Source organism: Python bivittatus, unplaced genomic scaffold (assembly GCF_059951505.1).
Source record: "Python bivittatus isolate LINGU-HERP-01145 unplaced genomic scaffold, Pbiv_v1 ctg000980_np1212, whole genome shotgun sequence".
NCBI lineage: Eukaryota > Metazoa > Chordata > Lepidosauria > Squamata > Pythonidae > Python > Python bivittatus.
In genome coordinates this window covers 65728684-65756664 of record NW_028277125.1, presented here as the reverse complement: position 1 = coordinate 65756664, position 27981 = coordinate 65728684, and the positions used below count along the sequence as shown (strand labels likewise).

Here is a 27981-nt window from a genome sequence, read left to right as displayed (position 1 = left end):
TTTATGGAATAATATGGAATATATAAGACCATATTTGCTGTACAATGTTTAAATATAATAAACCTGTTTTTAAGTTTTATAAAAAGTTAACTGTATGCAGCTGACTTCCATAAACACGGTTTTTTGGTTTATAAGAGGGTCTACACTTGATACTTGGAAAAAACCTATATAAATAATTTGTTTTAAAAATTCAAGACTAACCAAAGACTAAAAACACACTGGCACCTCCACAATTGTGTTAAAAAATTCAGCTACCTTTAAAGTCTAGATGCATTTTTACACCAGCTCTAAAGTGACACTATGACACCTAATTCCATGAATATTCAGACCACACTTGTATTTTATATATCCATGCTGCCACAATACTGAGTGACAATGTTTCCTAAAAATATGTTCAAGAATCTCCTACTCTTATAGATATAAATCATAAGCCCTTTCTGGCTTGATAAATGCTTCCTGGCAAGTTGCAACAGTCAACTTTAGGGCAATAATTTTGATATGATAATCTATTTGGTGAAGTAGCTCTTCATCATCTGTCAGAATCAAGAAGATATTGGAAGTGACTCCTTATAACACCTAACCATAGTTAGTTCCAGCCATAGTTCATTGCCTTAACCTTGGCTAAGATTCCAAAGATACAATAAAACCATGGTTCTTCTCAGTACACTCAAGGCAAAAGTAGAGACATAACTTGTCATATTATAAGCAAGATTGGAAGAAGGGGAAGAATGTTCTATTCATGGTTTGTTTGGGGTTAAATTGTTACTTGTTCATGGTGAATTTAAACCAAGGTTGAAAATCCACTTCCAATTATGCTCTCTTCATGTTTTGCCAACAATCATTAACCATGATCTAGGTCAGAAGTGTATCATGTTAGGCCCGCACATAGTTGTCCACTCCCACATACAATGCCAATGACAACATGTGTAGCATGATATCACAACACAAGCTCTGCCCTTTTGTGCTTGCACTGTGACATTGTGATGCATGTTTCATCACTTGCCTTGCTCCCCGGCAAATGTCTATGGGTCCCATTGATACAAAAGCCCATAAATGTTTTTAGGGCAGCTATCAGAGAACTTCCCAAAGTTACCAGCGATCATAGTTTCTACAATTATGATTTGGAAGCCATCATAATAAGCAAATGTAATCAATTAAATGGAAGTGCAAATGAAATGAAATCAGTTTTAGAATTTGCCATGGCTTCACAATTTTTGGGGCCCCTGGCCCCTGACATGCCATTCAGAAGAAAACCTGTACAGCCCTTATTTAGGTATTCAGATGTAACACTTCGTCATGGTAAAAGAAAACAAATCAAGGTTTACCATTATGCATACAGAGGAGCAAGATAGGTCAGCATTCAGTCTTATGTGTGTAGGTTTCTTTAGAAAAAAAAAGGGGGGGATATAAATAAATTGTTTATATTAAAATAGTACAGGAGTCATTCCCAGACAAAATCATTATTGAAAAAGCATGAATTATTGGTAGAAAATCCAAAACATGTATTCAGGCATGTCTTGGATATAACCTAATTCACAGCTAGCACTTCAGAAAGTTTTTCATTAGAAATCTGTACAACTGCAGGCATGTTTATGAAGATTTGGTGGAAAGCAGGGGATGCATTTTTAATATGTAATGAGATCTATACACTGGGGAAGGGTATATTTATTGTTTTGACTTAGAGAAGAAAAGGTGGGAAATTTTATCCTGAGTAACAAGGCAAATCATTTTCATATACCTTTGTTGTAGACTCCCATTCAAGCCCTTTAATTTGGCAGTGTAAAATAATCTATTTTCCAAATAGGTCCAGTAAAAAGAGGTGCTTGGGGAGTGTAGACAAGGCAGATTCTTTTCATAATTATATGTATCTTAAAAGGAATGTTAAATACACCTCCATAATTCATCTATCCTAGTAGAAATCAAGGCCATAGAGATGTTCTTTTAAGTTCCATTGACACCAATGGGAAATTTAGGCAATAGTGTTTAAAAATGGATGGTCATGGCCAGTTATAATTAAGGTGATATGCACATATTTTCATCCTGGAATTATTACGACAGAGATGTAATATTGGAGCGTCCACCTGGGGGTGCGATAATTTTCTGCGCAGTACGTCTCGCAACATGGTCATCTGCTTGAGATCCTAGAAGAGAGATATAATAGACTGTCTACTTATAAGTAAATGAACACATGTATTCATTCATACAATATGGTGTTATAATTGCAATTACATGGGTGAGAAACAATAAAAAAAAAGTCAATTGGACTTGCAATCCGATAGACAGACAGACCGATTGATCGATCCTCAAAAGTAAGCCCTATTTAGCCAGATGAGATTTATTTCTGAGTAGATCTCATAGAATTATTCTGCCAAACATGTTTGTGCTTACAAAGGAAACCGATTAAATCAAGGCTGAAATCTAAAAATAATATGGATGATTTTGCTAAATTAATCTGAAATCATGGTTTGGAAACTAGGTCTTCATATTCAGATGTGAAGGATTGCTAAAAAAAAAAAAAAGGCTTCAACTTTCTAGTCCTTAATCAAATATGAGGAACTACCAAAAAAGGGGAATTTTGTAGAAGTTAATTTCAACGGAATAGATTTATGATTGTGCTTAAGTTCCATCACTGAAATTAATAAAAAAATGAAAGTGCTTAGCTAACTGGAATTGACCCTAAGGGATTCTCAAATGGCATTCAGCAGTTAAGCATTTAGTAAAAAATAAAACAAAACAAAAAACTTCTGGAGTATTACACATGAGTTGAGTGTAAAGTAACTATACCCCACTGGAATGAATATCATCATCATCTTTATCATGTGCTATCAAGTTGGTTTTGACCACACAGATAGATTTTCTCCATGATGATCTGCCCTAACCTGGTCCTTCAAGTCTTCTAATGGGGCATCCATCGCCAATATAACTAGTCTATCCTCCTTGCTGATCATCCTCTTCTTCTCTTTCCTTCCACTTTCCCAGCATCAGAGCCTTCTCCAAAGAGCTAGGTCTTTGCATAATGTGTTCAATATGGTCATTTGCACCTTGAGTGGGAACTCTGGGTTGATTTGTTCAATGATCTATTTGTTTGTTTTCTTGGCTGTCCATGGTATTCTCATGAGTCTTCTTCAACACCAAAGTTCAAAAGCGTCTATATTTTTTCTATCCAGTTTCTTCAAAGTCCAATGCTCGCTTCTATAATGTATCACAGGGAATACCATGGCTTGCACTATCCTGATTTTTGTAGGTATAGACGCATCATGGTATCTGAGTAACTTTCCAAGGCCCTCCTGGCTGCTCTACTAAGCGCTAGTCTGAAGCATATTTCTCGACTGTTTGTTCCTTTACTGTTGCTGGTTGATCTTAAAAGGCAGAAGCTATTTACTTCTTCGATACTTTTATTGTCAATTCTAAGGTTGTTTTTTGCACCTGTTGTCAGTTTGGTCTTCTTTATATTTAATTTCATTCCCATTTTTTCACTGTGGTCCTCAACTTTTATTACTAGAGCCTGCAGATCCTTTGCATTTTTGGCTGACAAGAGTAGCGTCATCAGCAGGTAATTGATGTTTCTCCCTCCAATTTTAAAACCATGCTCATTTTCTTCCAATCCAGCTTTCCTTAATAGATATTCAGCATATATCATCACCACATATAAAGTGCTGAAGTGTTCCTAAAAGCTGTATACTGATTAAAAGATAAGTCAGGCCCTGCTTGCCAATTGATGATCTAAATGATAACAGTAAGCTCTCGTTTTAACAATTCCTTTATCCCCCTCAATTTTTTTTTTTTTTACAACTTGACTTACCAGACAGACTGAAGCCTGACTGATGAAGGTTACGGATTGGTGGAACCTGTATTTTGCCTGAACAAGTAGCTATCCTTGAGGTTGGAGCTGGAGCCACAGCTTTAGCAGTCACTATGACATCATGAACAGGTCCATCATAAAGTCCACGAGGAACACCATGGATTTCAGCCAACTATAAACACACAATAAAAGGCAGAATTATTATAGAACAGGGGTTTGCCAGAATTCCATGGACAACTGTATAAGTAAGCAGTACTCATGGATTAAAAATCAAGCAAAGTTAATGCAGTTTTTAACAATACACACCTATATTCCATCACCGCCTATGGAATGTTCTACAGCTAATAATGATGGCCAACAATCCCCTTTATATAAAGGGAGGTAGATAAATTCATGTTATCAAGAGTTACTATCATGTTTCTGAATATTAGTCATCAAGGAGCATAATTTTTATTATGTTCTTATGTTTTAATGTCTGGCTTTTCAGGATGTTATTATTAGGGTGCCAAGAAAAGGAATAGAAATGATTGGTTGAAGCACCTGGACTGTCAAATACAATCTGCCAAATTAAAATCAAAAGCAACCAAAGGGATTGCCCAATTTGGAGCCCAATGATAGAATTTTATTGATCAGATTTATGCCCCACTTTTCATTGAGTAGCACTAGATAGTGTACAGAGTACTCCTTCCTCCTCTTTTATCCAACATCAACAGCCTTATGAGGTCTGTTGGGCTGAGAAAAAGCAACTGGCCCAAGGTCAGCCAGCAAGCTTCCGTGGTAACCCTGTTCCTTAACTACTGCACCACACAGAGTAATGCTCTGCAAGAGAGATGAGGAAACAACCTGGGTGCTAGGTGCCTCAAAACTAAGCAAGACATTGCCAGTGCTTTGAATAAATGGAAAATCCACTGGTTTTCTGTCTTCTTTTGTTGTGCAACAGTCTTGAGCTTAGTCAAGGCTGAGCCATCCATGTACAGGTACCCCTTAAGAATGCCCAATTTATGGACAACCTATAGTTAAGAACAGAGCCTACCGTAGCAAAATTTGAGTTAAATCCACAATGGTTTGAGTTAATTACACAATACTACTTATACAATATTATACAATAATATTGTTCTGGCTTATATACAAATTCAACTTAAGGACAGACCTTGGGAATGGAACTCGTTCTTAAACTGGGGACTACCTGTACATAGATAAGATATTCTACTCTGGATCAAGTGCATTATTTTCTGCATTATATCTTCAGCCAAAAATTATGGACAGCAATATATTCCACAGGTACAACATTCAAAACATGGAGTCTGGCATATGGGCGTAACATCTTTTTCAGAAAACTTAAAATTCAGAAGTATGTGGAGAGAAGCCAATTATTCTTAAAAATCCTAATCGAACACCATGGACCTGTTTTTCCCAGACAGCTTCTTCTCAATCCTCTGTCCTGCCCTTTTGATGTGGCAGACATGATAACACTTAACCAACAATGAAATAGATTTCGCATACAGAAAAATTCTTACCCTATTTCTAGCTTTTATCCTTTTGTAAACAAAATCAGGAAATGTCTTTCGAGGAATGAAACGGCCAACACCTGGGGTGACAAAGAGGTTTCCATCTTCCAATACAACCTTCCCTTGACTTATAACCACTGTAGGGACACCATGACATTCGGTTCCTTCAAATATGTTGTATTCCACATTCTGGCAAAACAAACATAACAGACTCTCAGCCGGCTTCAGCTTAATATTCAAGCAAAATCACAGAACTGAACGCACCAATGTCCATGCACGTCACTCAAACAAAGGTAGAGAAAACATACACTCAGTGATGGAAAGGTACATGTAGCCTTGCAAATGTGATATTCTCCAAGTAATACTATGAACATGAATAACTTGAAGCTGTACGCAGGGCACCACATATGTTTGCCAGTCTTTTGTGTTAGGCTTATGCAAGTTGCTGGACCAACGTGAGACACAAAATTAGACTCTGAACATATTAGGTGTGGGAAGGTATGAAACACCTCATCAATTCAAGTATTTTCACATGATTTGGGGATGATGCAGATCAACTGGTCAGTATATGCATCTCCCAACAAAGTATTTGTTTGTAAAAGCTGTATTACACAGCTTTCAAAAACATGAGAGACTTGACAGAAGAACAAAGAAAACAATTGAAAGCCCAGGTCCACAGACTGAATTTAACACCACTGATAGATGTAAACACCTCAACATCAAATATTTTCTCCCTTGACCAGGCAGGATTCCCAATCATAGGGAAGGGGACTCAGATGAATTAATATGTATCTTTCTTCATTTGAAGATCCTTTTAAGCAATCAAATATATGAGAAACTGGAGGTAAGGATTGCATTCAATGCCACATTCCTCCCAACTAATGGCAGTCTGAATCATGGACAGGCCAATACCACACAGCTTGGTTTATCTTCACTTTCTAACTTATTACAACTGAATTTATTTTAATTTCCCTACAGAGATAGAATTTTTAATATTTTGTTGAGTCAAACCTCCCCATAGCCTAAATATGCTCTCCCAGAATACCACTGCTGCAGCTTTGTACTTCTTTTGGCCAAAGCCTAGCCAGGATGCTCCTTTGAGGAGCCTGATGCTCTGTGGAGGAGCAATGGGGAAGCATTGCAACTGTTTGCATAAGAGTACAAAGACCAAGTTCAGACAGGCGCAGATTAAATCCTGGCACTACAAGGGAAACTCTGAGAACTGCCAGTTAATTGAGACAGGATTGAGCTAGATGGATTGGTGTGCCATATCTGAATTACACATCTTCTGAAATTCAACAATGGGACTAAAATAATTATTTCTACAATTTATATGCAATCTTTCCCAAAACAAAATACTTGAGTAACAAAATAATATTAACAAATAGGCACACAGCTATGAATAAGAAAAAAACGCTATCAGTAAATAGCTATAATGCAACTGAAGTTAAGAATGCTCATTTCAGTTGTAGACTGTAATTCACACCCAGTAATTTGTAGATAGCATCAACACCATTAAAGCTACTGATGCAGAAGATGGTAGAAAAACTAGCAAGCCGAGTCACATCTTATCACAATAATGACTAGTATAAACCATGACACTTCTAATCCGATGAAAGATAAAACTCTTAGTTATGGTTTGCTTTTACCGAGTTGTGAGTTTTTGCAGAAATGATCTTTGTAGCTTTAGGATTCCAAATAACCAAATCAGCATCTGAACCCACAGCAATCCGTCCCTTCCTGGGATAGAAGTTGAAAATCTTGGCTGAATTAGTACTGGTCACTGCTACAAATTCATTCTCGTCCATCTTCCCTGCTGCCTAGAAATGGGATATGTGTGTGTGTGTGTGTACAGAGCGAGCGAGCGAGCAAGAGAGAGAGCGAAATAGTTCAGAAAAAAATATGAGGTGGGAGAAAATAATTTGAATTATTAGTCTAAAAATAATATATATTTCTTATGAATTCATGAAATAAAAATCACACATTCCATGGCTTCACTTTCTAATCTTACCTCAAAGAAATGGAGTCTTTTTAATTTTATGATAAGCTCATGGGTTAAATAACTTATTTCAGAACACCAGATACTAGTATAAGTATACAAGACAGAGGAGAGCTGCTAGTAACACTTTTTAATAGGAAACATTTTAGAAACATCTCAGATAAACAGGCCAGGATGATAAGACTAGTCCTCAGAGCCTCTAGATGCACTGGACTACAGTGTACTCTGCTAATTTCAAGTCAGCCTGGTCATGGGAGTTTTGACTCAGCCCAAGAGAGTGGTTCTTATTAGTTAAAGTGTTGGGATATAGGGAATTTGAAGATGGCATTATTTTCTGGTCACTTTTAAAGACATGGGAAGTTTGAGCTGGTCACTCATAAAAATGAACTTTCTTCCACATCAGTTCAAAATGCATACAGACTGATGCTTTTATTACAGAATCAATATAATTGCGATTCCATCCCATTCTAGACTAAGGAATGCAGAAGCTACAGTGGAGAGGCAGGAGTTCATGAGAAGAATTACACCAGTTTCACAGCCTACATTTAAGGTGCATAAGATCCCAACCTTGTGCATGACACCGGCATGAAGTTAAGGCTGTGAGACAAGTGCATTAGTCCCATCCTGTACACCCATTTTCATTTGTACACAATCATGAAGAGCTTACTAGCTTGACCACCTTCCTAGTTAAGATGAAGTTTGGTCTTGACCCATTCCCTGACTTGCAATGTGCCACAAAGCAACCCACTTGTATCCAAGTTGTATCCAAATTATGTATTCTGTGATTCTTCAATAAGATGTTCAGAAGCAGCTGTTAGGCTTCCCTAAAATACAATTCCCCTCCCCTTCATTTCTGATGGATGTTGAACTTATTTTGGGATTCTGCTTTTCATTCAAGTGGAATGCTAATGGCAACCAGAGACTTCATATTAACTGAATGTGCATCCTTGAATTTACCTTACAATCTTCTATCATGAAAGGGGATAATTGTTCCCAAGGATTAAAGTTTGAAAGCCCCTGTATAGTCCGTAGCAAATGATGAAGTTACAACAGAAAACTTCTTCACTATTTTGCAACAAAGTTTTTTCTGCTGAACTTACCACACATTTTTCCCAAATTATTGACATTCGTTCTTCAACACCATTTGTTCCTTCTGGAATCAGAGTGAAGTTATCCTTTCCAACAGCCTTCTGTGCTGTGGTGAAGGCACAGTGAGCGCTGCCTACCACTTGAAGATCCCCACTAATTAAAACAAATGTCAAATCAGTAAACAAAACAGAGGCTCCATGATTGATTACACCCAACATCTACATCACTTCTGAAATTTGATTTGAATTCTCATAGGTAGAAAACAAAGAAAGAAGAGAAACTTTCTTGCTTAATTCTTAAGAGTACAATAGAATTTATTCAGAATTTCTTCTGGTAGTAGATTTGAACTTCATAGTGGAAAGGTGGTAAGATCCACATCTTTTCATTGCTCTAAAGCTTTCTTAGTTGTCTGCAATTCCTGATCCGAATATGCAGATTGGAGAACTTCCCTCATGTTATCTTCTCTTGGATTTAATGAAAGGGAGGGAAGCCAGGGAGGCTGCAGAGAGGACTGTACAATGAAAATAAGTGTTCACAAGTGATCCTTATTCATAACCCTAGACTCTAATGAGTTTCCCACCTTTACAGTAATACAATATACCAGATTTCAAAGCTATGGCCACACCAGAGAATACCATGCCTTCTTGGTGACTATGGTAAAGATCTGCCAATTGGTTGCTGACAGCTAGATCCCAGGAGGAGAGGTTTTCAGACTCCTAATACACTATTTTCCTGCTCTCCAGTATGTCCACTGAGACATCTCTTGGGCTCTGGACAGGCTTCTTGCTCCACCTGATATTTTTCAAAATAATTTCACTTAATTAAAAAAAAAAAGTGGGAAGTTGGTATTCTGCAAATAAGCACCAGCTTTGAACATTATTTATTTATTTATTTCCAAGAATGTCTTGGGGCCTCAAACGAACCCCTCCCCCCAATATTTTTAAAAAATAAAGTAAGTAGATGAAGCTCAATACTTTGGAAGTATTCTCAACCATCCAGGGGAAAAAAAAATCAAGCTGAGGTAGCAGAAAGAGTCCCGAGAGTCTAGACAAGTCATAGAGAACAACCTCACTAGTTCACAGCTGGTAAATTGTTTATTGATCCCCAAGGTAACCAATTTTTGAGAGTGTCCACAGCAGGCTCTGAGGATTTCAAAGGTGTCCTCCAGCTTAGAAAAGGTTAGGAGCCCCTGCATTGGTTCTTCCCATTAAAACTGCCTTTCGTTTGGCAGATTGAAAAAATTACTTACCAGGCTAAGAGGGAAGTGAGATAATCAGGTGTTGTGGGGTCTGGACTAATAGGTGGAGATGTGACAAAGGCTGCTGCTTTTGCCCAATTCTTACTCCAGTAATGCGAGCCATCGGTACCAAGGCTTGCTGTAATGGGCTCTCCATATACAATGGTACCTGAAGACATAATTGAGTCTCTGATGATTCCTGGGAAGAAATTGGATGAAGTCTCTCCCAACTAGAGGTACCTTCTAGTGCTGGACATTTTGTGGGAAGAGACTGCTCCTGCTCTTTTTGATATACACAACTCTTGTCCTCTTTGCATGCCTCATGAAAAAAAGAAACTTATTTACAGAAGAAATATGCTGAGTCTGTAAAATATATTCAGTCTGAGGTCTTGAAAACAGGAAATACCTTGAAAGCATGTGCCAAGGAAAAAGCATACACACTAACAAAACTCCTGTGCTAGTCAAGTCTAATTCTAAGTGACTGACAATTTCTGGATGGGTCGCTAACCAAATTAGCAAATCACTAGGGACAAATCTATTCGGAAAAGCGTACAGGGAAAGATTTTCAGGTAGAGAAGGTATGTCTGTGTTTTAACAAAAGCTGACATTTCTGGACCTTAGGGCTTCTGGAATAGGAATGAAACTAAAGATAATGTGACAATTTGACAGTATCTTGCCTACAACATCTTAGCATATAAAAGGCCCGCCACTGCTGAGGGTGCTAAAAAGCATGAAAGAATTTCAACTTCACTTCTAAAAGAAAATCAGAATGCATCACTAGCAATTCTGCTTGATCTCCTGAATAATTATGTATGTTATAAATGTGGATGTCTGGATCCTCTCTTTTTTCATTCAAAAACTCCTGACATAATAGGAAACTACTCATGGTTTTCAAACATCCGGAGAGTAATTAGTTCTAATTAAGTTAGGCTCAAGGTAGCTGTAAATCTACTCAAAGTGGGTTCATGATGACCAGACCTATGGTATTCTATGGAACTGAACTGTAATTTAGTAGATTGGGAGGGGAGCTACAGTCAGGACCAGAAATATTGGAACAAGGATAACTGTTCTGGCATTTGGCCTCTGTACACCATCACGCTGAAGTTGAAAGGAAACACACCCAGATGGGAGCGAAGTCAGGGCTTTCAGCTGTAATTCAAGGGGTTTGACAAAAGTGGGGCACTAACCATTCAGGAAGTACAGCCAGTGGAAGTACAGCCAAACGGCTCTCTGATCTCTGCTAAGTTCAGCTCAACTCAGCTCGTACTTAGCAGTAGCCTAAACTGTTGTTTTTCAAGCTTAGCCTCCAGCACAAATATGTATAGAAATAAGGTTCTAATCCTCTTCAAAAAGGAAATATGAAATAGTACCTACCTTTCCTCTTGGCTTGTGCTATGACATCTGCAGCACCTTTGCTCATAACTTTTGTGATATATAAGGGGCAATTGGCTTGTTTTGCTATAGTAACAGCACGATATACTGCCTCTGTTTCAACCTTGGAAAACATGAATAGTCAGATACCTTCTTCAAAATGTCTTTCACCTAGACCTGCATGTTTAGAGAATCACTAGAACACAATCTTTTTCTTGTACTTTGGACTCCCAGGAAAATTGGAATTCCAGAAAAAAATAGGAAAAGTAGTGTTATGATTTTTTGTATTTTTGAAATTGTGAAAAATTCAGTTACACATAAATGACTTCAGGCTGAAGCTCAGTATTGAACAAAAGGGAAGTGCAAACAACATATACAAGATATAAGCACTATTAAAAAACAGGCTTAGGATCACTGCTAGTCAGAAAAATTAAAAACAGCAGAAATGTTTCATTTCTGTTAAGTGCCACCTGAAACATTCCTTTATTAACAACTTGTGAACCAGTTATCAAAATATCGGTGAAATACATTTTTTTTTACTAATTTTCCCCTTTTAAATTTCATTTTTGTTTTAGTACAATAAGCGTAGAGTTTCATTCAAATTCTGAAACCTTACTTCATGTTTTTAGACTGAAGCTATAATACAAAGACAGAGATCCCAGTTCAGAGGCTTTCCACCGACATCAAAGTATTCTTTGAACTGTCCATGGTGCTATTATCAATGGAGATGTTTTAATTCACTGTACACTAATTCCTGTGACTCTAAAGAGCACCCACCCTGGATCATATATGAGGAATCAGAGAAATGCTGTGCTAGCCCAGAAAATGTGGCATTCATGTTTGATACATAAAACTCTACAGCAAAAAATAAGTCCTTTTCCCAGATTGAGTGCAAATGTGCAATTGTGCAATACAATATAATTTTTCCTGAAATTTATCAGTACAGAAAAAGAATAATGTATTTCAGTATAATTTCATTTGAAGAAGTTTCAGTGCATGGAAAACTAGCATGTCAGGAAAAGGTTAGGTAAGATTTCTTTTCTGTGAAATGCTAGCTTTCTAAACATTGCATAAACGTGCATGGGGTACATTTAAATATAACTTGTATCTTCAATGTAAAGCGCTTTAGCCCTTTTGAATGTCTCTCTTTCTTTTTAGCCTTCTTGGAAACTTGAAAATTTATGAAGTTTGCAAATGAACCGATACAATTTTGTGGGTGAGCATTTACCAATTTAACCTAATTTTGTGGAACAGTAAGTATTTCTATGAGACCAGTTAAGATTACCTCTTCTGGGTGACTGAGGACATGACCCTCTGGACCAGTAATCCCCAGTTCCAGTAGTCTTTTTTGCTCCTAAATCAATAAATACAGGAGGAATAATAAGTAACACATGCAGATATTGTATCTTAAGTAGAATGTAAAACTAAAAATCGCTGCTTTTTTAAACATCCTTTCCCAGCTGGATACTCTCTGTTGTAAACTACAACCATTATAACTCCCAAACAGAAATCCAGATATGTCTGATCTAAAAGAACAAAATAATGTATATTCTGTTTTACAATATATGGAACAAGGTGATTTGGGAAATCTGTATGATGACTTACAAAGAAAATGGATACATCTATATTTATCAGAGACCTTATTAGTTGGTCTTTTTTTGGATAAGAGTTTGTTCGGACAGCTCCTTCTAAAATGATAATCCTAATATATACTTCAAACTGATTAATTATAGATAAGTTACCGATTTTCTAAAATCTTTCTTTAATCTTGATCTAATGTATAAAAACCCCTAAGGACACTAATACAGTTCAAAAACTCTGCTCTCAGGATTCTGCCATGTAAGAAGGTTTAAACTGCAATTTGTCCTACTATTAAGCACCAAATCATACAATAGTGAAGAACGTTAATTAGGGGAGACATATTAGTTGAACAGTTCCATGATTTATGAACATCTAAGGTTCAAAATCTATTATCTCCAGCTAAAACAAAGGTAGGATGGATTCAGCTTTCGAATTCCTTTTCTATAGTTTCTCCAAGATTGTACCACTGAAATTCAGTAAGCAGCTGAAGAGTAGGAGTGTGAAAGCATCAAAAATTATTCAAAACAAATGCTTCGGACCTTGCACAAGTGTGACACCTCTGCTGTTCATTAAAATAGCCGACCATTCTTCATGCTTCTGCACACGCTGGAAAAAGAAACACGGCTGCTTTAAGGAAACCATTCAGTGACTCCAAAACAGGAGAAGCCTGAAAAAAGTGGAGCTGCTTTAATGAACAGCAGAGGCATGTGATGCTTGCGTGAGGCCTGAAGCCTCCATCCAAATCATTTTCAAACTGTAAATAGCCTTAGAGAAAAATGGGCCTCATTTCACAGTTACATACCCAGGTGAGATGATGTCATCCCTTAAAAAGTAATGGACCATTAGCATGTAAGGTTTGGCAATAATCTTGGACATCATGTAATCCATCCCTCTGCCTACAGTCTAACCTAGTTTTCTCAACCTTGGCAACTTTAAGACTTGGACTTCAACTCCCAGAATTCCCCAGCCAGCAAGAATTCTGGGAGTTGAAGTCCACAGGTCTTAAAGTTGCCAAGGTTGAGAAACGCTTGCCTAAACCATTCCCCAGCCTTGCAGAGCCAATGGTCTAACTGCAACAGATGAGTGAATGCCAAATTGCAGGCCTTGGGAGACTGTTGTTTGGGAACTGGCAGCAAAAATAGTGCAGCAAATTGCATTCACAGGGAGTTGATAGTACACAATGTAAATACCGAAAAGCAGATTACAAGTCCACAGGTTGGATTTTATTTCTTTCCTTTTCCTTTTATAATGCAGGGAGGGGGCCTTCAGAGGAAAAAGCACAGCAGAGGGAGGCAACTCCAGGCTAATTTTCAAACAACATAAATACAGATTCAAGGCATATATAAAAAAATGCAGGAGTGACAATCAATCAGAAGAGGGGGCAAAGCACACTCAGAAAATAGTTGATATAAACAAAGGCTTTCTGTAGATACTTGTAGTCAATCTGCAGAGCTGAGCTGAGATCTGCAGGCAATGCTTGGCCATAGTATTATGTCAGCAATCCATTAAAGCCATTATCTTCTCCCTCCTACTGATGACAAGGAAAGTTCATGCTATAACTTTAGTGTCTAACCAGAGACACTGTGTTCACACTTCACATTATATGTTAACTAAATGGTAAATGCCAAAATTATATAGTTGTGAACATCCATATAATCCATTCATAAAGCTCTTTGGGTGATCTTTGTTTGGTCACTATCTCCCAGTTTAATCCATTTCAAAAGAATGTGTAAAGATAAAATGAGAGGAAGAGAACTCATTGGAAGATGGCTGGTTTGAAATATACAATAGGAAATAAATTAAAATCCAACATTGCTTTATTATTACTGCCTGAAATTTACCAAACAAGCATTTCCCTTTTCAGTGATGAGAATGGAGACTCTTCTTGAGTTCCAAAAAGTAGGCTAGGTAGGACTCACAGTGAGTTGCAGAACCCTGATGGGGTCCAGGATATCCCAAACAGATGTTAAGGAACAACGAAACTAAAGGGCTAAACAGATAAGAGGTCATTCTTGTATTTTGAAGCCATTGCCTTAGCTCTGGAAGATCTATCAGCTACCATGAAGCCGGTAAGGGAATTTCACTGAAATGGCTGTGCTTTTGTCTGCCACCACGTGCACATAGGAGTGGTCAGGCTCAGAAGGAGAAGAGGATGGGAACAGAGAAGTATGCAAAAGAGGAAAGTAAGGTGTCAAATGTCAGAAATTGTTCCTGACTTAAGAGGCACTGAATCCTAGTTTTCTTCTAAAGTGTCCATAAATGCCATAGTATTTACTGGTGTACTTGGGGTACAGCAAAGAAGATAATTGTAGGTAACTGGAAAGTCATTCTCCTGATTTTAAGGAATGGATCCAGGATATATGTTTGTTACTTATTTTGGAAACATCTTTGTCTTCTGTACATGAGAATATGACATGTCACAATGCTTATATGGTCCAGATTTAATGATAAGCTCAACAATTCAATTCATTCCATGTAGGTATTTATACTTATATGGATCTTTTCTTTTTAGTAATTGGGGAGTGTTATGCTCAGTTCATTTAAGCAGCATAATCTAGAGTTCTTTTCCTTCACTGTATTATCAATATTTAATGTAGACTTTTTTCTTTTTAACTACACGATAATAAATAAATAAGCAAGCCATAAATGCTCTCATCTGCAGATATCAATATGGGACTCCATATCACATCCCAAAATATAACTCGATAGCTGAAATAATTATGGAGCTAATATATGCCGATGAGTGCTGACCTCCGGGGTGTGTGTGTGCATTTATCAGACAAATATCAATATCTAAAGAGACAGACTTCTTTAGGGATTCAGCTGATGTGTGGAAATCTTCCGACTAAAAACACAGTGGGATGTGCACACCAGCCAGGTTTTGCCCACCCCAGCTTCTACATGGACCACTAGAAGTAAGAAGAGGAAATGTATCTGCACTGGCTTATTTCCTTTTTAAACTGAAAATGTCTATTATGGTGAACATATCTTCTACCTCATCAATGATGTCTCCATTTTCTGCATGGACTTGGGCAATGGCACCCATTTCACGAATAATACTGAATATTTCGTACATCTGCCAGGAAAGAAAGAAAGAAAGAAAAACAAGTCCTAAAATCTAATAGTTTGATTTCTGTACCATAATATCATTGAAATTGGTGTGCTTCCATTATCTTTAATTACCTGAGCATCAGTGCACTGGAGTTTGTCTTTATAGGACATGAAAACAAGAAAAGAGTTCACACCTTAACAAAAACAGAAGTGAATTACTGATTGCAATTGACGTAAGAACAACAGTTTCTAGGTTACAGAGCTTGGCTATTTATGTTCAGAAATGGTAAAAATGTAAGACTTAAAAAAAATGAAACAATGAAATGAAACAAGCTCATGTTTACGCTTCGAATTATAAAGTTGTTTACTTAGAAGAAAATCCACAGTGGCAAATTAACTATTATTGGTCCTGCTACAATAGAACAATATTTATATAGGATGTACAGTATGTGCGTATAAATAATTACAGCTTTACTGCAGCAATCATTCTACCAATAGTAACAGGGAAAACAGAGTATTTGAGTTTTCCCTAGAAGGTGCTCACCAGAAGGGCTTCCAAGATAACCTGATATTTTTCAGTCCTTTGGGTAATGTGTTAAATGATACCCAAAGTCTTCCTCTGAATTCTGCAATCAAATCAGAACTGGCCTTGACCATTCTCACAGCAACATAACCACTTACGGATCAAGTCATGGTTTTGGAAGAAGCTTTACTCAGAGATGTGGCCGATTTTTTAAAATTATTGACTGATGTTTTAATAAAAAAAGCATTTAGGTTGCAATTCTGTGGTACCTCTGATAGAGACTAAGACATTCCAGAATACATCAGATTCCCTTCTTCAACCTCAGAGGGGAAAATCTGACAGGAACTACCCACTTCTTTCCGAGATCAGGAACAGGGGCAGAGCAAGGGGCAGTGACCACAATGAGTGTGGCTCTGGACCTGAAGCTTCCTTTTCCTCCATGACATTCCTAATGGCTAAATAAATAAATAACTAAATATGTACCAGTTGCACATGGATCCTGCTGCTTTCTATTTCTACCTTGGCACTTTGCCACCAGCAAGGCTTTAGGAATCACGGGAAGTTTCCATGATTGGACTGTACCCACTCAATGTAACTATAATTTATTTATTTATTTAACTTGTTCCCGCCCATCTCCCCACACTGGGGGACTCTGGGCAGCTTACAACACACTAAAAACATAAATACAATTAAAAGTTATAAAAACCAAGCATTAAAAAATAAAAAAGCTAAAAAATCCAAGAGGCCGATGGGGGCCACACCAGGCCGCTAAGGGGCCAGCCAACCCCATTTCTGATAGTTGCAATCCTATACAACTTACTTGGAAGTAAGCCCCAATGTACTTAGGAAAGTAAATGTAGGATTATAGCATAATAGAATAAAATTATTTTGGGATACTTCTAATACTGTATTATAGTACAACCAGAATCAAATCCAACACGTAGGGAGACTATTGATGGAACAGTAGCCCCATGGTTCTGGGAATCCTTCCTCAATTTGATGCCCTCCAGATGTGGCTTAAGATGACAACTCCCACTGCCCCCTTCCTCAGTGAGTATAGCCTGTCTATTTTGCTTTAGATAATATTTGCAGGTAGAAAATTACAAGAGCCATAATTACTGTTCACTTGGTAGTTCATGCAAAACTTAGTTGTTTCTTACCTTTGTCTTTGACAAGAGCTTCCAGCTCTTCTTTTATACTCTCATGCCAACGTGTAATGTCAATATGCAGAGAATAGTCACAGCATGCTTTACTATCAGCACAGTCCTTCCACTGGTCATAGGCAGTCAGTAGGTTTGTTCCAGATTCAGGGAATACGTGATCAACTTGAGAAACAAATACATTTATTTGAAAGTAAGGATTTAATTGCCTAAAATCTGATGACTGCCTTTTCGTTCAAAGAATAAATCATGCCAAAACTCTGAAATATATATAAATATATTCAGAATAATCTAAATATCTTGATTATATATGGGCATCAGAAATCTTCCACAACTTTTAGCAAAAGCAAAACTTCAGAAGCATCAAAGAATTACAGTAACATGAGAATGTGAGCATTTAATGATACTATACAGAATTATGGAAGGACTTTCTTCTGACCAAATAGTATCTGTATAGGTATGTGGTGATATGAGTCAGTATGTAGTTGTAAGAGAATGCACCACCTTATTAATGAACTCAGTCTGACCACAGTAAAATCTTTACTGTGGTCAAAAACCAGAACATATAAAACTCAACAGCGTAAAACAGCTTACAGGTATATGGATAAGTGCAAATCATAAAATTAACTGGACATAACACTGGACTGTGCATTTTGCATATGATACAACAAAATTTAGCTATACTTAAGAGTAACAGGGTCACTGTTATTTGAAAGTTAAAAGTGTAAATACAACTGGTCAAAATGACTGGGAAATTTATTTAAATGTGAACTTATCAATTCTGAACATGTACCAGCACAAAATGGGCAATATAACAAAATGTGTTTTATGGTTTTAATCATCCCCTCACTGCATGGGCAAAACCTTTGCCCAAATGACTGGTGTAGGAAGGGCATCAAATCAAGCTGTTCTGGTTTCTCTTCAGATCACATAACTCTTTCAGTTCAAATATTTGGCTAACTTAAAATCTGTTGGTAAGTTGGAGCAAAACTTAGCTTCCTAATTTGACATGAAGGGGAAACAGCTCTTCAGTTTCCAAGTTTCCTTTAAAAATTTTTAACAACAGGATCCATGAAATTCTATTATGGTCTACTCTACATAGATGAACAGTCAGCCTCAGGGGCCTAAAGCAGATCAAGGAGACAATGAGCAGGTGAGGGCAGATGCAGATAGAAAGGGGCAGATCTTGGCAGGATGGCTAGTCCTAGAACACACTGGCAGTTTTGAAGGACAGAATGACACTGATCTGCTCTGCTACTCGGGAACCAAGGACAACACCCCTGAGATGCAGCTGGGGCTACTAGGAATAGCTTCCACATGCTTGCTTTTCAGCAGAAGCAACTTTCCAACATCAGAATTGCATTCCTGGCTCTTTGCTTTGTTCTCAGATTCTAGGCTTGATGACTTGTACTGACTGTGGAATTCTCTGGTATCTGAACTGTGGACTGACAGAAGCAACTTTTGTTCTATGCCATTGATGCATCCTATTTTTCCCAGACCTGCATATTGTTGGTTTCCTGCCTTCTAGCCCTGCCTCTTATCTGTTACAGCTACAACTCTGGACTAGACTCTGTGAATCTCTGGCTATGGATCTCTAAACTCTGTTTCAACCCACTGACACTACCAACATTGCACCCTGACTCTGAGATAATGATAAGAGTAAGAATAATAAGAATAAATTGAACTTGTATGCTGCCCAACTCTCAACAATTCTATCTCACCTTTTCTGTACTTCTTGTGGAAGTTTTATGTGACTGATCAGGTAAGTACTATAGCTGTCTTCTTGGTTGTATGAGTTATAAGCTCATCAGTAAACCATTTGCAAATCTGCTACTGTGTGATTGTTCAGTCTAGAGCAGGACAAGTTCATGCCAAAGGGACTACGTACGTATCATGGTGGTTCCTCCTGCAAGAGCTGCTTTTGTGCCTTGGTAAAAGTCATCGGCAGAGGTCATTCCCATTAAAGGCATCTGTAATCTAGTATGAACATCTATGCCACCTGGCATAACTAGCTGGCCATAAGCATCAATTGTTTTCACACCTCCAGGAACTATCAGGTTTTCTCCAATTTGTCTGAAAATGACATTAAAAGTATTCCTTAATAATTCCATTCAAGGGAAACAAGACTTTATAGATATTCAACAATCATATTCATTCAGTGAAATGGATTTAAATTGATGGAACAAGCTAATAATGACTTGTCCCATTAAATGCAATGGAAACCTGAGGCTTAATTCAGTAAGTTATATTTCTGATGTTCACAGTGTTGCCTTTAGTCATCTTTTTTATGATTGCAAGACATTTTTACATAGAAATGTCTCACGCTCACAGTAGTATACCATTACACAGAGATGGAGAAAAAGTGCCACCTTCAAACAGCATTTTCAACAGATATTGACATATTTCTATTGAGGGCAACATATTGCTTTCCTATTAGTTTCCATCTAGATATGGTAGAAAATAGTGGGGAATTTGGGGTTTCAGTGAAACTTCAGGTCAAATCAATCTATAATGATAAAATGTAAACCTGCTGTTTCGAGTTCAAGTAAAGATGCCCATCTATTGCTATAATCTCAATTACCAACTAATTTATTCAAAATGAAGTCTGTTAAAATTAATCTTGATCCAGAGTTCCTTATATGCAAATATTTGCTAGCTGTTTCCAACCTGGTGACTTCCAAATGTATTTGGACTATTAACTCCTAGGATTCCTGCCAGCATGACCAATGACAGGGCCTGGTTTGGGAAGACTCCTATATGCAATAGTTCTGCATGTATTATTTTCATATAAAAATATTAGCACAGGCTTAAATGATGCAACTGTTTACCATATCATATATTATACAACTTTTTAAAGCAAATACATGTAATCAAATCACCAACTTACTTGATCAAACCATCTTCCACAAAGATATCTGCATAAAATGACTGATCATCATTGACAATCTTTCCTCCTTTGATGAGCAACCGGTCAGTCTAATTTAAGTAAACAAACAAAACATTTCCAAGATAACTTCAAATGTATTATTCGAAGGCCACTTTAGGTATATATTCAGAAACCCCTACAAGTAGAGCATAGACTGCAACATAAACACTTTCTTTAAATTCTGAAATATGTGTTTTATTTAAACGGACAAATAACAAAACCAGTTTGTGCGTCCTTGTGTTTGTGATTTGGCCAGTTATAATTTGAAAAATGTCCATTGATGAATTTTAAGGATTGTCCCATCAATCTTGTCAACAACATTCCTATTATGCAATATGAAGCTGGACAAGCAGCTCTTAAAAATGGAGAGGTTTTCTATATTTTGCAGCTTTGGAAATAAGGCAGGTTAATCGTTTTCTCATGAAAAGCCTTTGTTCCTTCTTTCTCCATGCCTCCCTACTACTCCAAATCCAGTCTCCAAGACTATCGCAAGAATCAGACCAATACACGCTGTCACATAGCTACCAAAAGGGGCCAAGAAGGGGTACTTCTCTAGCCTGTTTGTTTTCTTTGTCCTTCACTGAAACGATTACTTTTTTCTCTCTTTCATCTGATGTTGTTTCTTAGATGAAAATAAATGCTAAAATACCACACTTTCTATGTTCTCCATTTCCATGAGTATGGAACATGGAAATTCCAGGACCACCTTTTCTGGTGATGGTAGCTTGGGATAGGAGACTCCTGGCAACTTGTGAAGCTTCTGTAACCTTTACTTATCAACCAAGATATGAATTGATAGAACAGAAAGACCCAGGCAGTTCTCGTCTCTAAAAGAACATCACTTCCATCAAAGAAATAGAATTTCCCTAAATAAGACAGCATAGAAGCTGATGATCAATTGTTAAGCAAGGAAGAAAGCAATACAAAAAAGAAAACAGATCACTTTATTCTAATACTCTATTTTTATCACATACAAAAATGTATGGTTAAAAATGATCTTGACTGAAATTGTAAAGACACTTCTAAAGACACATGTAAATTTGCCTTTGTCATGGAGAAAACCTATCTATGTGGTCACTAAGAGCTGATACCAACTTGATGGGACATATTCAATCAACACTGGTTTCCCTGTTATACTGAGATGGATATGGGGCTAGTCATATTTAGTCTCATAGTCATATGAGGCTTATGCCCCTAATGCGGACTCACCCAAAAACCTAAGTGTGGAAGGTAATTAATCTGTATTTGCCTTTTCTTCAAGGTATAATAGTCTAAAGCTCCTCTTGCCTCTAACCTGAATTATGGAAGATGAGATCTAGAGTACAGTACAAGATGGAAGGCCTGAATGCTTTCCTTTCATCCTAGTTAAGATTAGACCTATGGGGGTGTAATTTCACCGTAGGAACTACATTGAGTGCCTTCCCTCCACTTAGGGCTTTTATACCGTAATATCCATGTAACTGTGTTAAAAGTGAAAAATAGTTTTATATGTATATTTTGAAAACATAATTTGAAGGATACGATCAAAATCTTCATTGACCACTTTTCACTGCTCTACCCTTGTCAGCAGTGAGCCTCTTACCAGAGCAACTATTCTGTTTGGAATAACAACCAGGGAAAAACCAGATGCCTTGAGCCAACCTTTATTTACTTAGCTTTTTTTCAACCCAGGTTTCCAGAGCTGGTTTGCTCTGGCTCAATCATTGCTAAACAAAGAACAGTTTTTAAAGGGCCCCTACATCAGTTGGGATCAGGAGAGTCTTTAGTCAAAAGCTTACTTTATAAAAAATCTCTTATAACCTTAAAGCAATATTTGCTTTAGTGCAGTGGAATGATGCAATATCACTGAGAAAGGGTGAATGCACAGAGACCTAACTAAGTTATTTAACATTATTAGATGGGAAACTGCAATGGAGAGGGCATGCAGAAGGTGTAACCTCTCTCTTCCATTAAAGCATTTTAAGAATTTTATAGGTTATAGCACCATTAGAAGAACAATGGTTCACCAGCCAAGAATAAATTGATAATGTATAAATGATTATGATAATGCACACTTAAATGTCAACTTTGTAGGACTTAAGTGGAATTAGAATGTAATCAAATATATTGGCCAAGATCCAAAATAATGATTAGGTTCACCCAGAAAATATCAGACCAGTGAATTACTAGGGGTGGGGTGTTGGAGATAATTATCCCCTATCAAACCCTTTCAGCTTCCAAAGGAATATGCCAAGAAGCTTTGGGAATAATGGTTCTAACATTGCCATGGACTCATTGTTTTCCAACACTGATTCAGAATCCTGTAAATCCTGATTGGCAAATTACACATTCCTCCAGAAGAAGGTTTATCAATAACACTGTATTTTCATTTAATTCACAAACAATTTACTTTTCGTGAGTCTGTGTGTATCCTTACCCATATACCTTTAAAAAGACAGCTGTGGGGCACAAATTAGCAGCTGTTAGCAAAATAATATAGGGAAAGAATCAAAAGTATATTAAATACTACTGTTAACATTATAGGTAGCCTCAGAAGTAACTCCCACCAAGTTTAATTAAGATTATTCTCAAGTAAGTGGGAATAAGACTTCAATCTGAGAAAAAAAGAATGTATACAGACTATTAATATTAAAATAACCATATGCATTATGTAACTGTTTTATAAATATAAGCACGCAGATGCACACTGATGCAAGTGATTATTTTCTGCTCCTCCCACTGATGGAGAAACAGAAGTGACAGAAAAAATATGGGATGTACTAAAAATGAATGCTTGATAATAGCCATTTAAACACTGATTCCTTCTGACAATAGTCTAATGTTCATCTTTTGTGCTAGATGAGCATGACAACTCTATCCATAACTACTCATAAATCTACACTCAGTCAATTATGTATAGGATTATAGATCCAATACAGTAGATGGGATAAATGCAGACATCTAGACGTTACAAATAAAAGGAGTGTTAAATAGCTGATTCAGCCAGAAAGCCATCTTATGATCAGAAAAACTCAGAACATAGGTAAGCCATAAACCATTATGAAGAGTCTCCAACTGAAGCTAAAACACTATTAAGTCCTTCTGGAGTTCAGGAGTTGTTGTTACAATAGGGATTACACTGAACAAAAGAGCAAATTAACACCGTGTGGTTCTGCTTTCAGTAGAAAAGCATAACACACCCAATACAAAATATTTTGTCACAACTTCCCATTATTGTTGGCTTCTTCTTAGATTAGATAGGGTGACTTCAAGACTCAACTCTACAGGCCATGTTCAGTTTTTTAAAGGAGATGCATAAACACATTGCAGTGCGAATCTGTTCAGGATGTTACCATAATAACCTGCACTGATTGCCTTGGACAGGAGAAAGTCCCTAGTCAGGGAACCAAATTGATCTCTCCGCCTTTTAGAAAGGGGAAAAATGTGTTGGTGGTAAAACACGTTTGCTTACAAAAGACAGACAAAAGTCTCCCCTCCCACACATATTCTTCAAGATTCTTCTTTCCTTTTTTTACCTGACCACTGTTGGCTTCAACGTTTCAAAATTCTCTAAAGGTTCCAAAAGATATTTTGTGTGTGTGTGTGTGTCGGTAGGGGTGTGGGTGGCGGCGGGGTTTAAAAGGGCTGACAAGGAACCATCCATGCAAGCAGTTGTAAACGGCGACAAGAATTCGTAGTAGGGGAGGAACGGTCTGAAAGAACATCGTCCGCCCTTCCTGCCAGTCTCAAGATCTACTACTGGGCGATACTCCTCAGATGAATCAGCCCGACAACTCCTCCGTCTGATCCCGCCGAGCCCAGGCGCAGCGGAGAAGCCTCTCCCGGGGGTTGGGCCGAGCTTTTTCAAAGCGTTCCCGGCGGCGCTGCCCGCGAAGCCACCGAAAGCACCTTGTCCGCGGCGCCAGAGGAGTAGAGCCGCGCAGTCGGGGGGGCGGGCAAGCGCCTGCCTGTGCGGGACCCCCGCCCGCAGCCTCCTCCCGCTTCCACTTCCTGCTCAGCCAGGCCGAGCAGCCCCCTCCGTCCTCTACTCCGCGCGCCGAAACAAAACCACCCCCGCCGCGTAAGCCACGGAGCCTCACCTCCTGGGCCCGCGGGAGGTAGAGGGAGGCCTTGTCCTATCGCCCCCTCCCCACCGCGCGCCCTTCGAGCCCCGCGGAAGCGAGGGGGCAGAGCTCCGAGTGTTCGGAGCCTCCTCCGCCCGCCGTCTCCCGCGAGGGAAGGCGGCCCGAGGGCGGCATAGGTCTACGCCGACCTCCCCAACGCAAAGAGAGCGGCAAGGGCCTGCGGCGTCTCACCGTGATCCGAGGGATGTTCTTCTTGCCTTGGTAGGACATCTTCCCCGCAGGCCGAGCCTACTGTGTGGGAAGGAGGGCAGCGGAAGGGCAGGGCGGCCTTTCTGGGGTGAGAGGAGACCAGGCAGCGGTGGGCGCCAGCTGAAGGGCCTTTGCCGTGTACCGGCGCGTTTGCGTGCGCGCCTCCCTGGCTGGCGGATTGTTCTGGGGAGGGGGAGGGAGCGAGCGAGCGAGCGACGACTCGGTGGCTCCCCCTGCTCTGCCGGCCCTCAGCCTCTCCGAGCAGCTGCCTGATTAGCATTCCGCCTTCGTGCCTCCGCCAACGGCAGACAGGCCCCCAGACGGGCAGGCAGCTCCGCTGGGGCCTCCCTCCGGGCGGGCTGCCCACAGTCGCAGCCCCTTCTCTGGCCAACAAAGGACTGGGCCGCCCCCCGCTTGACAACAAAGAACACGTGGCCGAGCCCACTGTAGGTGCTGGGCTGGCGGCGGAACGAGGCAGCCAGGCCCTGAGTGTCGGGGGGCCTTTGGGGTTCCCGGCTTGCTTAGGCTTGGAGGGCACCGCTTTGGGGCGGGATACTTGCCCCCCGCCCCGTTTTCAGGTCCGATTTTCAGACGTAGTCCTGAAACTCAACCTTTTTCTTAGAAGCTCTGTCTCCTTGATTTGGTTGGACTTCTGTTTACAGACGGCGATATCGTTTGCTTACGCACGTTTATGGAAACCGAACTCCCGTTTTTTTCATGAGATTTGTTTCCCCCAACTGCCTAAGAATCCATCTTTTAAGACGGTTAAAACAGAGTGAGCTGCAAGGGGGAATTAGCCGAGTCCCCCTTTTCTCGTCCTGAGCATCAAGACCAACCACACACGAAGATCTGGGGAAATCATCGTTTCCCGGCCACGTGTTCTTTGTGGTCAAGCGAGAGGCGACCTCTATTCCATTGATCCCAGATACCATTTCAGTATTGATCTGATTGATGACCAGATTTAGCAAGGATAGTCTGATTTAGCAAGGAGGAAAAATCTGCTCATATAGAGGAATACATCCATTTCAGCTTCAGCGGAATCATGATCATCGAGTTTTGGGGAAGATGTCATTTGTGTTAGAGAAAATGACATCTTCCCCAAAACTCGATGATCATGATTTCGCTGAATAAAGCAACCAAGATTCGTCAATAGAAATGTAGATTTTGTGGGGTTGATACAGATTCTGCGAGGTTGCCTCGCAGAATCGATGTTTCTATTGACCAATCTTGGTTGATTCTGAATCCCTTGTATTCGAAATCCTAAAACAGAATTCTCTAAAGAAAGCCCCTTCCTCCTCCTCCTCCTCCTCCTCCTCCTCCTCCTCCTCCTCCTGTCCACCGAGTCATTTGGTCCGTCCTTTAACAGCCATAAATCAGAGTGACAGGTTTCTTTGCTCCCCCCCTTCCACTTTCGCCCGAGTTTTCTTTGCATTCAAATAGCCATTCAAAAGCGGACGAGGGCCATTTTTGTGTGTGGTCACAGCTTATCTTTGCAGAATACTTCAAGTCAGGTAAAATTCTAGCAGGCGTTCTTGCCTAGCCTATTTCGCTTGGTTAGTTGTAACCTTGGTTACTTGAGTTGGTCATGGCTTAGGGTCTTGGATAAACGTAGCCCGTTCGGTTAGTTGAAGGCTCGACGGATTGCGCAAAGCCAGAAAACAGCCCAATTCAGAAAGCCGGTTAAGCGCGTTGCTAAAGCCGAAGGGGTGCGCCGAAGTAATACGCCTATTCTCTTCCCGTTTATAACTTTCAGCTTTAGTGGGAATAAATGCGACGATTTAATCCGAAACTTCATAAACGACACCTTACACTGCGGTCGTGTATTTATCTGCTCAGAAATAAATCCCACTATGTTTAATACGATTTACTAGTCCCCACCCATCCTAGAGCAGCCTTCCATTCACGTTAAAATCAACCAATCAGCCGTCAGCGCCCGCAAACAGAATCTACACTGATTGGATGTCAGAGCGGATAGAGGTGGGGGGGGGGAAAGGTTCTATTGAGCACACCCGTTGATTTAGATGCAAATTATGCTCTGGAAAGGTTAGGAAGTCAAAATCCGCTCCTCTCGTATTTGCCTTGCAAAAATAACACGTGACTGATTCTTATTTCTGCTCTTTCTGAGGGGATGTACGTGGAAGCCCCAAAATCCCACCAGCAGGAGCGATGTCCGACGGAGGTTGCGAGAGAAAAGCCACATTGACAGTGAGCACTGGTGAAACCTACCCCAGCTGTTTAAAGAGGTAACAGTGGCTGGAAAATCAATCGCTGCCTGGCCGCTGCCTGTTTTTTTTAAGGCTGTTCCCCGACCTCCCATGCAATCCATAGGGTAAGAGGAAAAGACTGGGCTGAAATTTAAAACCGCCTTCTAATTTAAGAAGTGGGGCTGACACATTGTGACTCTTCAATAGGGGAAAGACGCTGTTGTCCCGGTAGCCCACACCACCCGCACACCCGTTGCAAATTGCAACTTTGGTTTAAACGATGGGCCCGGTTTTTCTGCATGTACCGACATGTTTCGAATGTCCTGTCATTAAATACATTCCTGAAAAAGAGGGGGCCAAGTCCGGGGGAGGGGGGAGTGGCAAATAAAGATAGGTAATAGGAAATCCAGAAAGTTTCCTTCCTCCCGTGACGACCATCCCCCGCGTCTTCTGTTCCCCGTTACCTGATGACCACCAGTAGGCAGTTGCTCCGTGACCCCAAGGGAAGGCGGGCGAGGCTGTGGCGCTGAGGGTGTGAGGAGCGGAGTGTTTCGAGTCCCGCTGCTGGCTTTGCTCTGCCCTTCCGATTCGCTGGACTGCTGGCTGGGGGCTCCTCGGTTCAGCTGCTGGCTCCCTTTTCTTTTCTCACAACTGAAAGAAGCGAAGTCCAGGGTTTTGTTTTCAAAGGCGCCCTCTACGTTGCAAAACATGCCCCCGTATTTCTGCCTGGGCTTGGGGCTACCGGCGCCAAGTGCTGCGAAGTAAGCGGGGAGTTCTTCCTCTTTCTTCTCCGGCTGCTGCTCTCTTCGCTCTGCCATGGCTGCTTGGGAGGCAGGCCACCCTCTGAAGGCTACCGGGGCCAGGAGACGGACTGAAGCTGGAGAATTAGCACCAAGTGGGGAAGGGAGGGTCACAGAAAGGCACAGGTTCGACCCGACTTTTCCTAACGAATCAGTTCGGTGATTCGTTAGGCTAGCAGTATAACGCCAATTGGTCTCTAGCTTGAGCCGGGCGGGCAGGGAGCTGTCCAAGATATATGGTGCTGAAACAGACGCGTCAGAGAAGTTCATTAGAAGGACTTCCCGGCGGGAGCCCACCTACGGGAGAATTTCCATTGCTGTCACTTACAATGCTTTTCCTCTTGGGTGGGGTTGATTCAACTCCACTTTGCTGTTGATGTCTCTGTGGTGATCTCAGAGAAGAGATAATGCTACTAA

General features: G+C 39.8%; 1 protein-coding gene across 1 annotated transcript; it reads right to left on the bottom strand.

The window, feature by feature from the left end:
- DPYSL4 (dihydropyrimidinase like 4) lies at window positions 1-27615 on the bottom strand. Its single transcript, XM_025164217.2, has 14 exons — window positions 27229-27615; window positions 20209-20297; window positions 19210-19394; window positions 17322-17486; window positions 15771-15832; window positions 15583-15663; window positions 12292-12360; window positions 11010-11130; window positions 9648-9804; window positions 8410-8551; window positions 6960-7130; window positions 5320-5499; window positions 3803-3974; window positions 1-2141 (listed from the first exon to the last, which is right to left on the bottom strand). The coding sequence occupies exons 1-14, from the start codon at window positions 27580-27582 to the stop codon at window positions 2050-2052; spliced, it is 2040 nt and encodes a 679-aa protein (XP_025019985.1). The 5' UTR covers window positions 27583-27615; the 3' UTR covers window positions 1-2049.
- Window positions 27616-27981: the final 366 nt, after the last annotated feature.